The sequence below is a fragment of the Manacus candei genome, unplaced genomic scaffold, assembly GCF_025592945.1.
Source record: "Manacus candei isolate 608988 ecotype Guabito, Panama unplaced genomic scaffold, ASM2559294v1 h1tg000056l, whole genome shotgun sequence".
Taxonomy (NCBI): Eukaryota; Metazoa; Chordata; class Aves; order Passeriformes; family Pipridae; genus Manacus; species Manacus candei.
This window is the reverse complement of record NW_026138104.1, coordinates 4,502,746-4,518,899: the sequence shown is the minus strand read 5'-3', so window position 1 is coordinate 4,518,899 and position 16,154 is coordinate 4,502,746. Positions and strand designations below refer to the sequence as shown.

General features: G+C 35.1%; 1 protein-coding gene across 2 annotated transcripts in view; it reads right to left on the bottom strand.

Annotated features, from left to right (window-relative positions):
- Nucleotides 1-648: 648 nt before the first annotated feature.
- STAM (signal transducing adaptor molecule) overlaps nt 649-16,154 on the bottom strand; it is a 34,171-nt gene continuing 18,665 nt past the window's right edge. For both annotated transcript variants that reach the window (XM_051802440.1, XM_051802441.1), the window contains 10 exons: nt 15,988-16,134; nt 15,627-15,717; nt 13,595-13,787; nt 13,168-13,262; nt 11,860-11,948; nt 10,498-10,585; nt 8,036-8,090; nt 7,551-7,704; nt 6,920-7,095; nt 649-5,797 (listed from right to left, as the gene is read on the bottom strand). In XM_051802440.1, coding sequence (XP_051658400.1) covers nt 5,548-5,797; nt 6,920-7,095; nt 7,551-7,704; nt 8,036-8,090; nt 10,498-10,585; nt 11,860-11,948; nt 13,168-13,262; nt 13,595-13,787; nt 15,627-15,717; nt 15,988-16,134 — 1,338 coding nt within the window. In that variant the 3' untranslated portion in view covers nt 649-5,547. The remainder of the gene's footprint in view (nt 5,798-6,919; nt 7,096-7,550; nt 7,705-8,035; nt 8,091-10,497; nt 10,586-11,859; nt 11,949-13,167; nt 13,263-13,594; nt 13,788-15,626; nt 15,718-15,987; nt 16,135-16,154) is intronic.

Here is a 16,154-nt window from a genome sequence, read left to right as displayed (position 1 = left end):
TTTCAGGAAGAGACCCTAAGAACAGACCAAAGTGATACTGCTGCCAAAGTCCCACAGTGATCTCAGATGTTTACATTGGTTTAAGCAAGAAATCTACGTTTAACATTGCTTTAAGAACACAGCTGTCAAGCCTCTTAAGTTTCAACTGTGTCAGCATTTTAAGTATTTGAATATTCATAAATCAGTTTTTAGCCTGATGCTCAACTCATTTCACATAGATAAACCACCAAGTCCTACACTATTGTTTGTTACTGTCATGAGAAATGGAATTAACTGTCAAATGACGGTGTAAACTAACTGTTAGGGTACCACAGTATCTGCTACATAGATCTGTAATCAAATATATACATTAGACGGTATAGATGCAGTTGTTTTCATTTCTACTTTACAATCCCTTTAATATTCATGTTCTATTTACCAAAAGTGGATATGCAGCATACTTGAAGTAATATGTACAATATATTACTTGGGTTTCGCTGGAGGAAGTTAATGACAAATTTTAAAGCAAAAATAATGTAATATGTGAGTAAGCATCATACCAAAAAAACCCACAACCCTCCACCCAGGATAACCAAAAACCCATCCAGCAAAGGAATTAATTTTCAGATTATTCTTCCATTAAATTTATAAACTGACTTTGCAACGTAATGAACTAAATACTCCAACTTTAATATTTTGCATTCATACTAAAAACAATTAACAGTTTTTACAAATAGTGTTATTTACTAAAACAATTCTTGTACAACAGTGTAGTATATCTAAATATATACATATGCCAACATCAAAGGGAGCATCAAAACAAACAAAGCCAAACAAAAATGCACTTTGCTACTGTGTACACTTTATTAAAACCAAAGCAGACTGCAGCAGGTTTCTTTTTCATGACAAAGACAAAAATTATTTGGATTCCAGAAGGACATGCAGGATAGAAGAACAAAAGCCCCTACCACCTTTTTGCCAAGGCAGCAGCATAAAAAGGGATCTTCAGATCTGCAATTTTACATAGTAGCAAATGGAATGTTTTTAAATACAACCATCCTAATTCAAGAAACAAGGCTTCAAAAATGTAGATAGTGTTTTTTACATATTGAAGGAAAAAGTTCAAATGTCAAGGCCTTCTCCATGTTTTCCTACGGTTTTAGACAGTCTATGTATGAAGGTCACTATTTTTCATTGCAGCCAAAAATGAGAAAGGAGTAGTTGTAGTGTGGAGTCGGTCAGCTTTACTAAGATTGAGTAACAGAGAAAAAAATGATTCTGCCTGCTGTTAGTAATGGAGGTTTCTGTAACTTTTACTCTACCTTTTTCTTTAAAAATATCTCCTCCAAGGTTTTAACTGGAAAAATTATGCTCCCTTGTTCCTCAAAATAGATACATGCGTCTTCCTCAAAGGAAGCTGCAGTTGTGTAATTCAAAGTGCCAGTGTAGCTGCTGTAATTAGAGATATCCTTTTTCATTCTGTGAAACCCAGCAGAGAAGGAATAAGGTAAGACCTTTGTATGTGAAGACTGCAGAGATATCTTCGAAATGTGAGTGAAAAATAAAGTGATTAGAGAAAACACTAAAAAAATTGGAGAATGAGGTATTAAGCAGTTCTCCAGTGTAAATCTGATGTTCCTGCCATCTAGATGAAATCAGAGAACTATAATAGCAGCCTAGATTTAATCAGCAAGATAGGTACATGGTATTAAGAGCAAATTTATCACCTTCGTTACATCTAATCATTTTCAATCTGGCAGAATTTTCTGAAGTTCAAATTCATTTCAGTTCTCCCAACTCAAAGTTCATGAACGGTAACTGTACCACGAGGGCAGCATGCTCCCGCACACCTGTTGAGAAGCCTGCAGTAATTCTTACATTTTGCTCCTTTTTACTGTTGTTTTAGTGCTGTCTATATGTGTTCTGGCCAATTACATTAAATACACATCTACACTAGTACCATTTACTAAAGAGAGGTGGACAAATATGTTGTGACTGTTCCTGGAGCTGAGCACTCAGGAACACACTGCCATGACATCAATACAGCAAATTTCAACACACTGCCTCAGTTTTTTTCCTGGGATGTTTTACAGTAAATCTTAACACCTTTGTTATGCCCATATAAATTGAGATGATACATGGGGTAAACAAGTTTTGCTTATAGAAGTGAAATGCACAGAAGGCACTTTCCAGAATTTGCTCCAGTTCAGGCTAACCAAGGTACTGAAATACCCCTTCTGAAGGTAATTAGCATTTTTGTATTCCTTAGTGAAAGGGTAAGTGACAAACGCTTATACAAAATATTTTGAAAACATTTCAGCCTTACATCAACAATTTACATGTAAAGAAACAAGGAATTCAAAAATTAGGTCTTCTATTGGAACATGAGTAACATTTCCAAGGATTCTTAACTTTCAAATAGTTTAACTTTCTGACATTTTATTTAATTGCTAAAAAGCTTTTCCACACAGTAGCTGCATGTGTACTTTCCTCCATTCACCCACATTTCTGTGTTCAATACCACAGTAAGGTGGAACATACATGAACTTGGTCAAAACAACGCATAAATGACGAATCTGAGAATCAATCACGGCAGAGAAGGACCAGCAATGGCATCTCCAGATTCATGATACCAAACGCACAGAGAGGAGCTGAACTGATATAAAATTTCTAAGTTATCACAGAGAATACAAGAGGATGACTGAATGAATTCATGCAATGACAGCATCTAGCAAGGTAGGAGAAGGCATCACTTTAGAGTATTGAGCATACAGGACACAACCAAGCAAGAAGACAAAATTAACTTTTCTGATGAGAAAAATCAACACAAAGCAACACAGCTCCAAATTTAATTTAATCAGAAAATTGCAAGTGAAATGGAAAATGTAGGTTGCAGTAGAAACACTAAGACTCTGAACCTAAAAATAGCGACCTACTGCACCAGCTGTAAACAATGAAATCTGAACCAAAATCAACTAAAATTCCCAGTCTGTTACAGGGGATAGCTTAGAGCAGTGACTTTACTAAAGTGTCCATCTTTTATTCAAAACTTTCATTTTATTGAATTTAGAGGGGCATTGAATTTAGCAAGTGGTTTTTTCGGTCATGATGAATATAAATGAAAGGTGATTTTAATTTTCATAAACATGGCTGAATGCCCAAAATAAGCAAGTTGGACAGGAGAAAAACTGAAGATATACCTAAGGTTTCAGCATTCAAATGAGAAACCAGGAACAAGCATTTCTGTATGTCAAGAAAAGACTTCAAAATTTTAAAAACAATGACAAATTAGTAAAAAAAAGTATGTTTGCTGGGTCTTTTCTGTACAGAAGTTCCACAGGCTGTTAGTGAACATGTGGCACAACATGTGAAAACCTAAGAATAAAACAGTCAATATCAGCCACACTATCTCGATGTTTCAAGCTTCTCTTTGAATCAGGGACTAAGAACTATAGAATCAAAAGTTATTTTCACTTCTGTGTATAAATGATACATTTCTATACACATTGTATATCTGATTTTGGAATAAGGTACTGAATGCATACAGAGAACACTAAATTATACTACATGTCTTTTCTAAAGAGATCACCTCTTCTTCAACCCTTAAAAAATTATCTATGACACAATATCTTGGATTATTATTTTTTTCCTTAGTATTTCTTTTCAAATTCCACAGGCTTTTGTGATGCTACCAAGTACTGAAGTAATTAATGACAGTTTGCGAGGGTGCATAAGAATTCTAGAGAAAAAAATGTGAAAATACTAGTATTAGAACAATCAGCTGGCTAGAACATCTCCAACTGGAACAGATCAGCTATGGGCATGTTTCGTAACCACTCTCGTCAAAAGTTATGCAAAGTAGTCAGCTGAAAGCATCTGGCAAAACACCAGTGCCAATTAAAATAGTGAAACAAAGGCATGTTAGGTAGCTGTGAACAGATGCAGGAGTGTATGGGATAACTGAGGTCATTTTATAGTATAATGTACAATGGCAACATTTAATTCCAGAAGTATCACACTAAAATATAATACATATAAGCAAACAATTTCTGATACACAGTAACAACACTAAAAACACAGATCTGATGTTGAAGCCATCTAGTATTGCTTTAAGAGGAATTAAAGTAGCTGGAAAAGACAAAACCAGGATGCATTACTAGATTGAATACAAATGCAAAATAACAACAGTCTTTGTAAAAGAAACTCAGACCAAGCACACCTAAAATGCTGCCTTCAATTACCATGTTTCTTTTGTAGCACCTCAGCCACAGAAACAAAAAACCAGTGCCTTAAAGAGCCAGCTGACTAAGTTACTGAGAAACACAAGGGTTTAAAACAGGCTAATACATGTTGCTGCAGAAGAGAATTCAAAGTAACCTGAATGTCGATTAAAATGAGATGCTTCATAAACTATTGATACTACAGAAGGGCTGATAAATTCAAATGGTACAACTGAAAATTGAAACAGACATTTAAGGCAGAAGTGTTTGTGTTAGAACAGTAAACAGAACAAATTGCTAAGCAAGGCCACAAGAGATAAAACGAAGCCCTGAAGGTTTGTTCAGCAAAGTGATTTAAATGTCCATAATTCTCCATGTTCTAATTAAGAAGACTCAAATAAAATAGTGTAATTCATGTTGTGTGTTCCAGTTTAAAACTCCATTGTTTCTCTTCCAATTCAATTCCTCTGTCTTTCTTTGGTGTAATCTCTACCAACACACAGAGAACATAGTTCTAGTTCTCATTGTAAAAAACAACTTGGAAAAAATAAATTACATGCTTCTCATGACAAAATGCAAGATCCTGATCTGTTGCATGGTCCCATATGTTTAGCAGCCTCTGAATAGTAGTTTTAAGTTATTAATTATGTCCGAAGCAGAATCATAATTTGCTGTTATCCCCCCAAATCACTTACTAGTTAACGAGTTTACTTTGGTAGATAAGCTATCTAATAGTCATGATACACTTGTGTTCAATTCAAGAAGTAGTGAAACCTAGACTCAGATAAGTTTGTAAATTCATATACAGACCCCAGCTTGCAATTGTAACCACGATATGCAGAATTACTGCTATTCCTGCATTGGAAAATGACATCACATCTGTCTTAAAACTACACAAAACTATGAAATATGGTTGTCAGTTCATGATTAAAATAAAATAGTAAAGTAAATTATTTTTAAACATTGTGTTAAATATATTCACACAACCACCACAGCTATACGAAATGGGCACTACTGCAATCACACACTATACGTACATAACATATATGCCACAACAGTTTGCAAATGTTGAGTTTTCACAGACTAGCCAATTTTACCATACATAAATAATCTTGTACCAATTTTTAGGCATTTTAAAAGGAAGTAAATTTCCTAAATATATCAGTTCCTCTGCAAAATTAAAAAAAAAAATCCTAAAAAGTCAGTGCAAATTGAACTTGTTCACCAAGAGAGATTCTTATTAAGCTGAGGATAAACAAAGTTTAAGAGATTAAAGGAAGAAACTCATAGAATCGCCAACTGCCTTTAGCAGAGGTTAAAGAAGATTAGGAATCAGAAGTCCTGGATCCTATAGTAGAGCCTTCTGTGAGTAACTATGCTGTGGTTGCTGAGGTGGTGGAGGCTGTGGTTGTTGTGGAGGTGCTTGCTGACTGCCTGCTGTCTGTGGCAGAGCTGTAGACGCTAAGTTATAGTTTGGCACCTGGGACATATTAGTTCCAGCATTCTGATAAGCAGCAACATCAACAGTAGCAGGTGGTGGACTATACACTGAAGCCTGGTTAGAGTAAGTACTTCCAGCAACAGAACCGACCATTGCACTGAAAAAAAAAATAAAATTAAATTTACAAACAATTTACCAACAGAACAGCAAAACTTTACCGCTTCTTCAGTTGTTCTATATATGCAAACAAAAATCTCTTAACACAGGACACCTTGCATATTTAAAACTATAGTCAATGAGTATTCCCATTAAAACTCAAACACACTCCTCAGATTTAAACACACCTCCCATGGATTTAAAATTAGACTGTGAATCTATACTTTTGTTTTATTTTAAGGTGCAACATGGAATCCAAGTGAAAGATGAGGCCATCTGTCTTCCATTTTGTTCATAGAAAAAAACAAAACCCAACCAAACTATTTCATAAACCCAACCAACTGTTTAAAATAGCAAAACAAGTCAAGTGAAGTATGCAGAAACTCACTTTATCAAGGTATGCCTTACTATACCAAATAAGTAACTTTGGGCGACAGAAATTATCAAATATATTAATGACTCAAGATTGATGTCTCTCCCAACTTTCTAGAATAAAATTACTTTACACAGACAGTAAAATAATAAATAAAAAAAAAAAGAACCAACAAGCCAAAACCCCAAAATACCCAAATCCCCTAATCTTTTCCTAAAGTCAATTCAAAAGTTTTTCACAATATAGGTAGCTTAACCAAAACTTAGCATCTTCGGCCATCTACCCAATGTAGAAACCCTCTTGTAAATCCTTTATATGGGCAAGCTGCATAAGCTTTAATAAGTAATCATAGCCCATTCACTTCTTTTCCAAAATGAGCAGAATTCTCCCCATTCTTCTATGGTAAAATATTTGAAAAAAAAGAACTGTAAAATATACAGAAATCATGCTAAGCCAGCAAGAGCAGCAGATAACCTTCATCATTAAATGTATATTAAAAGTTACTACTAAGGCATGTCTATATAATTTTCTCTATTTTTTTATATAAAAGAAATATAGAGAAGTTTGACAAGAATTTTTAACAAATACATGACACCAGTAAAAAGTACACTGGAAATAATTGCACTAAAGTATCTTTCAGTTGTGTTTATAGTTATACTTTTGTAAGGAAAAAAGTCTCCTTTAAAAATTATCTGTAGTCCTTTATGTTTAAATTGATTTAAACTTGAATAGGAAAATATTTAAAATTACTTCGTGTAAGATGTCTGTGCAGGCTGACCAGGCAGTACTGAGCTGGCAGATGGAGTAACTGTGCCTTGGCTGAGAGAAGGGAGCTGTTCAGGAGGAAGATTGTAACCTTGAATATGGCCCATCTGTGCACTCCCTGCTACCAAGTATGCGTTACTTTGAGTTTGCCCCGGATAAACCTAGGAAGTTAAATAAAGGAATATTAGAAATAAAATACAAGAAAATTTGCTATTTAATATCTGACACTAGACCTTAAAGATAGCCTCTCAACCCTTTAATTTCCTCTAATTTAAATTACTGAAGTTAAAAATGGTAATTCTTTCATGGTAGCATTTCCATGTTGATGACTATCTTTGAGTAGATAGAGGAGGGTATAATCTTAACCAGCAATAGTACTCCCTCGGTTCTTTACTTTCTTTGACCAACTATGCAAAGCCCTGGCAGCTTGAATTTTTAATTTTATGTACAACTCAAAGCCCAGGACGTTAGAATCTGCAAAAGGAGAACATCCAAAGCTTGCAGCTGAAATAAAACATTTTTATTTTTATTTGTCTACGTGTTGTGTTGAGAGAAAACACCGCTCAGTAGGTATGCACTTGCTAAGGTCAATGGCTATTCAAGGTTACATACATACCTGAGAGCCAGAAACACCAGATGACTGCATGTAATACTGTTGGTTTTGGAGTTTTGCGTACATGGAATACATTGGGTCCTCATTCACCAATTTGTTATACAAAGAAAGAGCCTCCATTGCTTTAACATTAAGCTCTGAAAGTTCCGAATGTTTCCTAGAAAATATATTTTACAGTTTATTCTACAATTTAGATAACTTCAGTATAGAACAGACAATACGGAGATATTTCATGAGGTGTGATAAGCAACATATTCTTCCTGTGAAGTCATGTCTGACAAGAGCATCAAATGGTGCAATACTATAAAATATTATGTGACTAGAGGGAAAAAACCTTCAGACTTCTTTCCAAAGTAGAAACTACTAATAAGTACACCTATTTTCTTTGCCAATATTCATAAAAATTATTAAGATATCATTAAGTAATAAGACTGGTATTTATAAAAACGAATTTTAATTTGAGTTAAAATACATGACTTTTTTTTTACCTGTCTATATCTTCCAACTTTTCATCTATGAGAGGTCCCATCTGGTGGCACATTGCTAGAAAAGAAAGACATTAAAATATAACAGCGTAATAAACATTTCCGTACTGCAAAGTCAGAAAGCAATTTAAAAAACTTACAAGACAGAAACGTGTAGATGCTAGTCCATTTTTTTTTAGTTCATTACTATAATCTGCATGCCAAAAATTTATAGTAACAAGGGAGCATCATGAAAAATTTAAGAATGAGATCCAGCTGAAGTTTTCACTACTGGTAAAATTTCAAAAGTACATTTTAAAATAAAGTGAAGCAAAACACATTTAACATCCAGGAAGCATAAAACTGAAACTATTTTGCATTAAAAGGTTCAAGCAAATCTGAGAGGTGATCTCTTCTTCAAGAAAGAAAATTTGCCACTGCAAATCATGTTCAACTAACAATACTACAAAAAGACTATCTATGAAAACAATGAAGAAGAAAACTGGTTGCAATGATTCAATCACCTGCACGTCAAAGACACTATTAGCACATTTCTCTCTCACTAGAACCCTAATTGGGGGAGGGGGGCTTTTTCAAACCACTGAGGTGCAAAAACCAACACAAAAGCTTACCAGAAGCAGAACAGAAAAGCATTAAAATAAACAAAAATGCACCCCCTGCTTCCTTTCAGCACAAGGACATGGGATTCACCCGACTGCCAAGCAAACCACAGTTAATTAACAGAAAGACAGAATTTGTCAAATGTAAAATAAACTGACAAGGAAGATAAGAGGGAAGTTTGGGATATTAGGAATAAAGAAGGTCCTGAAAATGCCTGGGCCATGATGCATGAAAGGGCACTACTATTGTGTTCCTCAAAGGCAATGCCAGGTGAATGAGGAGTTGTATGAGAGATACCCATCCACTTCTTTGAACCTCAAATTAGTAATACATTGACAGAAATGCTGGGAAAAGATGTAAAACCTGGTCTAAGTTCTGCCTATTTTTATGTACAGCATAAAGTGTGGTAAAAGGCATGACAAGGATTGCTCAGATGTCTGTATGCTAACATGATGACTGCACTGTTGCCAACCACAAACCCTGGGCTCCCGAACATGTTACAATGAGCTCTCCAATTTAAAGAATTTGTGACTGGACATGTGGCTGGCAGAAGAAAATTAAGTGGGTTTTCTGTCAAATATTAATCAGCACCTGTCACCACTGGTAGGAATCAAGGATTCAAAATGTATCTGTAACAAAATTCCCAGAACCTATGCCAAAACAGTAGCTCACCAAGGCCTACTTAAGTGTAGAGCAAGTAATCTTGTATTGGCATTGCAGGACTACAGCAAGTGCTGTTGTAGGCAGCTGAGGAGCAATCATATGATCCTACCACTGCTTTCAGATTCTAGGACCAGTCCCACAATTCAATATAAAATTCAGCATTGTTTTAATGATCTCACGATGCAAGGAAATCCTAATCTAAGCCATATCTGGAGGCTGGTGGACAAGCATACCTTTTAATTTCTTTGCCTCTGTCCTGGACCAGATACAGGCAATCTGCTTCTTAGACAACAGCCTCTATAGCTATATTTGGGACTTGAAAGAATAAAACTGGTCATGTTTCTTTTTACCCCTCTTTAGCTTTAGTGGAACTAGAATATGTGCAGACAGTTCACTGATGTGCAGTTCCCAAAACAGGATTCATTTACAGGCATAATGAACCAGATGGGTGTGGAAAGATGGGACATACCCAAAAGCTTATAAACCTATACACTTCCATGATTAACTTCTAGATAGATGTAGAACCTGCCATTTTCTTCACAAAGTCTGGTCCTATCTGAATTGTCAGTCTAAGCCTATGTTCTGTTTCATAATCAGTAAGTTTCTTTTCTTCCTTCTCTAAGTTCCCTCCCAAAAATTTTGGTGCACATATCAACTCAGGTAAAATGGTCTATAATGCCTCTGTGAAGAGGTAGTCTGAATAATTTGACTCTAAAAGACTAGCATAATTTGTAGCATTCTATAAAGTATTTGTTAATATGCAACTCCTACAGAAATACACATGCAAGTGAAAAGCATGTGAGACACCCACAGGTCTATTCTAAACCTTAGTAGTATTTCTGCTTCCTTTCATGGAATCTTCCTTACACTCCTTTTGCCACTCATGCTGTGCTACTCTATGAAGGAAAAAAAAATGGATGAATATGATTGAATTAAATATTTCTGGGTCTTGAAAAGGAAAAGAATATAGAAAATGGTTTTCTTGAGAGAGGAGTAGGCTTGTTTTAAGTTAACATTTTGCACTTTGGTCTCTTAGATGTGGAAAAAAGGAAGTGAGAAGATAATTATGGCTCAGGCACTTTTCTCAGGCATGCTTCTTGCATGCACATGAAGCTGAAGTAGTTTCAACTTAGTTTCAGTTTGGTTTGATGTAGGTAATTACTAGAGAGGAAAACAACAACAACAAAACAGTACTTTCTTACCCTCAAGATGAAGCAATTCTGGGAGGTCTGGCTGGTCATCAGATGGATCCGCACTTTGTAACATCTGTAAGAGTTGGTCCATTTTATCCTAGAACACAAGTTGTATAATTAGGGCACATACGGCAGGCGGGAAATTAGCACTTTCAGGACAGTAAACTAAAGCAGCTGTTTACAACAGCCATTTTGATCTCTCGGCACTTGAGAATCATCTAGACTAAGAAAATACAAATCATACATGCTACTTTATAAAATGAAGATGCTTTAACAAGGAAAAGCCAATTGACAAAAATCAATAGTAGTAAAAAGTGGAATGTGCAGAATACTCCTTTATTCCTAGAAGTCCTTCTAAACAGTATTTTTTGAGCAGCTTCTATTTTTCGATTCTAGTTATTACATATGCAATAACACCACCTAGTGGGATTAGTGGAAATATTTTGAAAGAATACATGGAGAGAGTACTTCAAATTCACTGAAAATCTATCCTGCATTTTTAAGTGTATAGGGCCTATTCAATATATGAGCCATGTCATTACCTATATATATATATATATATATATATATATACACACACGTATATGGAAAACTCCATAAAAGAGTTTGGCATAATAAACACTTGAAGAAAAATACCAAGATCAGTGTTTACAGAGCCATTGTGCTGTCTACTCTTTCATATGGTTCCGAATCATGGGTCATCTACCGCCACCACCTACGTCTCCTAGAGTGCTTCCATCAATGCTGCCTCTGTACAACCCTAAACATCCACTGGTCAGATTACATGACCAGTACATCTGTTCTAGAACAGGCAGCAGTCACAAGTATAGAAACCATGTTGATGAGAACACAGCTGTGCTGGGCAGAACACGTCTCCAGGATGAAGGACCACCGCCTCCCTAAGATCTTGCTCTATGGCGAACTTGCCACCGGCTGCCGCGTGAGAGGAGCCCCGAAGAGGAGATACAAGGACTCCCTGAAACAACATCTCAGCCTTGGCCATATTGATCAACATAAATCTAAGACAGAAGTCAAGATGGATATCTCTGAGGTATCCTGAAGTACTTAAAGTAAAATTTGAAAGCAAATTTGTCACTCAACATCAAGCTTCTAGTTTGGAGGTAAATAGATGTACAATCTGGGAGTAGGGCCCTAAATGGAATGCAGTTTCCAAATTCAGTTTCAGAAATTCCTAAGAGATTCAAGACTTGAAGAAATGAGAATACTGCAGATTTCTTTTTATTTTAATTAAATTGACTTTCCCTTCCCACTCTCTTTTGATTTTTGTTTTTGAAGTACACTATGAAAGGGTTATATATCACATATATAAAGGTACCAGCAGTTGAAAATCAGTACTTTTAGCATGCTTACTTCATCAATATAAACTGGTTCAGGCTCAGGTTCTATTGTCTCTACTTGAATTTCATCACTGAACTGCACTGTCTTCTTCTCAACTTTCACTGCAAGACAAACAGGCAGACTAAATTTTATAAAATAAAAATAAACAAACAATGACAAATATAATACAGCTAGCATATTTTTGCATTTGAAACATCTACTGTGAAAATTTTAAAAATTAGTATTTTGTTGACATTTGAAATCCACAAACAAACAATTTTCTTAAACAAATCTGTAAATTGCATTAAAAAAATACAACAGTTCACGCAAGGTCAACTGAAACATGTTTTATCAAATAAATGTCTTTATTATAGTCTCCTTGCATATAACATTCTTATTTGTAAGTTATCAGAAAAAAAAGACTAAGAAAGAGTGATTGGAAGAAATAGGGCTAATGAGTCAGGTTTAAGAGAAAAGTGATAAAATCATCTATGACAAACTGAGTCTTCTTTTCCCCAAAGCAAAATACAGAATCAAAAGTTCTCAAATTTCACTATTCCTTCTCCATCAAATCATATCTGCAAAGCATCTCATTCCTCTGTAGTGGAAGCTAGAACAAAAAAGCCAAATACTACTCTTATCATATTACTCTTACTAGATAGTTTAAACATATCACAAATGACTGCTACAGCATGAAATTCTGCTGACCTGCTCTTACCTTTAGCACCCTTGAATTGAGATCACAGGAGATTAATCTTGCAAACCCATGAGATTTACAGGAATTGGTTCTAATGTTTAATATTTTTATTAAATATTTAGAGTAGGTTAGACTGATATAAATAGATACAAATAGATAACTAGTATACAGAAAACCCCTCTTTCCATGTATGTATGCACACATACACAGCTACAGTATGTAGGTTTCTTGAACTATTTGAACACTGGTAATCTGACTCACATCTCCCCAGGGGCCTTCAGTTTTACCTTGATTAGTTATGTACCATTGTAAACAGGCAAAAAGGCACTTTAAACCAAAAAGCTACTAATGCCTACATTTATCCAGGTCTCAATGGAGTGATTTAATGAGTCTCAAGGAAGCCACTGACAAAGCCAGAACAGAATGCATCATACTTTTCAACAGAAGCCAGCTTGGGCAACCTTGGTCTGACACAAAGGTATGTCTGTTGTTTGTGAGATCATAGCAAGAGCTCCTCAGTTTTACTTCAGTTATCACATTAACTTGCAACTGAACTCCATCATAAGGGAAAGGAAATCACTGCAGAAATATACCTCAGGCAATGGCAGGATTTAACATATATACATAAATACAATGTTACTTACTCATTTCTGGCTCAGCAGAAAGATCAGCTGTTACAAAATTAGATGGAAACAATCCTATACCCTGGTGAGTTTCACCTTTCCACCAATTTGGATCACTAAAGATAAAAAAAAAAAGAACAAACCCCCCATACATTATAAAACCCACTCACATGGAATTTTCCTAGGAATTGCACAGAAAAGGCTTTTATATTACTTATACAAAAATACAACTTCTGTATACACAGAGAATGTATTCTTGTGTATACACAAAAATTTTAAGCAATTACATTTATTTGTAAAAAATCTAGGAGATAACTAAAGTATTTAATATGTAAATATGTTTCCATGCAACGGTATTCCAAGGTATGCTTCTACATAGAAGATATCATCATCCCCAAATCATTTTTACAGCCTAATATACTTCTAGAAGACATTCTATATAAATTACCTGTCATCAAGGATAGTTATAAGTTCTCCAGCTTTAAAAGTTAATTCGTTGTCTTCAGCAGCCTCAAAATCATAAATTGCACGAACCTTTCGGCCCTCATGTTTGTGGTTTGTTAAGAGGCTTGAGGTGCTCGGATACAAACTGGAAAGTGTTGTTTGCTGTTGCCTTTGTTCTTTTAGTGACAGTTCAATAGCTGCAAAAGAAGTTACTCATATGAAAATTCCCTATAAAAATGGGTTGAGTGATATGAAGATTTAATTCTGTGAAAACTTTTAGTATAATTCTATTCCTGTTGCATTTTAATCACCCTCTGCTTTTCCCTTAGAAATAACAGTAAAAAACAAAAAGATGTTTTACAACTAGAGAGCACAATTCTGCCTGTAGATTTACTGAGGCTTTCAACAGGGACAGGATGAATAAACAACACTTAAGCACAAATGGAATAACTCAGTGAAGTCATCCATTTTTATTATTATATTATTGTTATAACCTTGAACTGATGTAAAATATCTACATACTTACTTTACATCTTACACTATGTTGAACTTTTACAGATTGCTTGAAACATTAAAAGAATACAGCTGTTCCAGTACACAGTTTTTCTCTGCTAGACGGGAGCCTTTAGCCTGGATCCACAGAATGAGAGGATTATACAGATTGGCTGAGGTTGAAAGGCACCTCTGGAGGTCATTGTGTCCAATCCCTTGTTCAAGCAGGGTCACCTAGAGCTGATTGCCCAGGACTGTGTCCAGACAACTTGTGAATATCTCCAAGGACAGAGACCATGACATCCCTGGGAAACCTGTGCCAGTGCTTGGTCACCCCCACAGTAAAGAAGTGCCTCCTTAATTCATAATTAACAAAATTATTTTTGCTTAGACAAGCAAAATTTTATCCTTTCTTTTTTTTTTATCCCTATCATTCCTTGAATAATTTCACATTTCTGGGTCATTTTTATTAAAGCTTGACTGAGCAGAAAGGTTTCACTCATATTAAACCCCTCCAAGTTTGTGGAAAAAAAATTGATCATTTTTAACAAGGGACAGAATGGACACAAAAACAAAGAAAACAAACATTAGGAAACATGCAGAGTATGAACTTTTAAGACACAGACTTAAACAGACTTTGACGGACTGACTGTTGAAGAAACCATTAGTAACATATACAGATTGGCTAATGGTGATTTAAACAAATCAATGTTATATTAGACAATAGCTAAACAAAAAAAAGTTTAAGATGAAAAACTGCAAACATGCACCAACTACTAGTAAAAGAATTTCACTCATTTAGCAAACAGCCATTGTTACAACTTTAAGCCCAAAGCCATCCCAGGTACAAGACATAAAATTTGATGCCTTTACATTGCTGAAGTTTGATCTCAAAAACCAGTTCTCAACCATAACTATCAAACCACTCTAAGAATGACTCTTCACATGTATCTGGTATAGGATCATTAAATGACCTTTAAATATACTTTAGTACAACAGTAAATCAGAAGAAACCATCCTAGTTTTGTTTATGGGGACTGATGTGAGACATTTAACAGTCATTTATGTTTACAGCAATCAAAGCTTAAGGTATACTACAGAAACAATATTCAAAGGAATAAAAGTAGTATACCCAGAATACTTCACATACAACTTATATCATAATATTTATTTTATTCTTCCATCAAATCTCTAAATTGCAAATGAGTGTGCTTCACTTGCCCCAGAAAGAGGGAAAATCCAAGTACAGCAATTGCATCAAACATTTCCACAGTAGAGGCATGTCCTTAATATGAGATTTTTGAAGACTTGTTTCACTTTGGTAAGGGGAAAAAAAAGTAAAAATCGAAAATTTTTCATATTTTTTTTACTCACAGAATACTTTCAATCTCTAACTCTCCAAGAAGAGTACAAAAAGAAAGGAATAGAAATCATAACCCCAATCCATAAATACACTATTCACAGAGGAAGGAAGCAAAACATTTTTTCTTGCTTTTTTGATATTTATCAATATATGCTTCATGTCAGCAAGTAAATGTACTTACCTTTAGCTAAATCCTCCTCTTCCTTCTTGTTGGCTACTGTACCAGGATCTTTGGCAACTAGAGCGGGACTTGCTTTTGCCTGTTCAGCAGCCTAGCCAAAAGTGAAAGATGTAAAAATGAATCCAACAAAAAACTGACAATGCATTAAGTTCACCACTTCGATTTGTATTCATCTGCAATATAAAAATCTAAGGTAAGTGAGAGCATTTCACTCCTCAAGGAAGTTTTATTAAGACAAGAGAGTTTTCATTTTTTTGCCAAGTACATTCTAGAATCCAAGACTACAAACTGTAAAATACAGAGCTGAGCATAAAAAGAATTTGTGATACCCTTTGAGAACAACCACAAAAATCTAATGTACCTGTGAACCAATAGCTGGGAAAGTAACTCCTTGCTCCTTAAGATTTTTTATCATAGCAGATATTAAACTAAGTTGTGGGTCATTCTTGAATTCATCAGTCCATTCCACCATAAGGGCTTTCAGCTTTTCACAAACTTTTGGATGACCCTGCATGGACAGTAGAAACT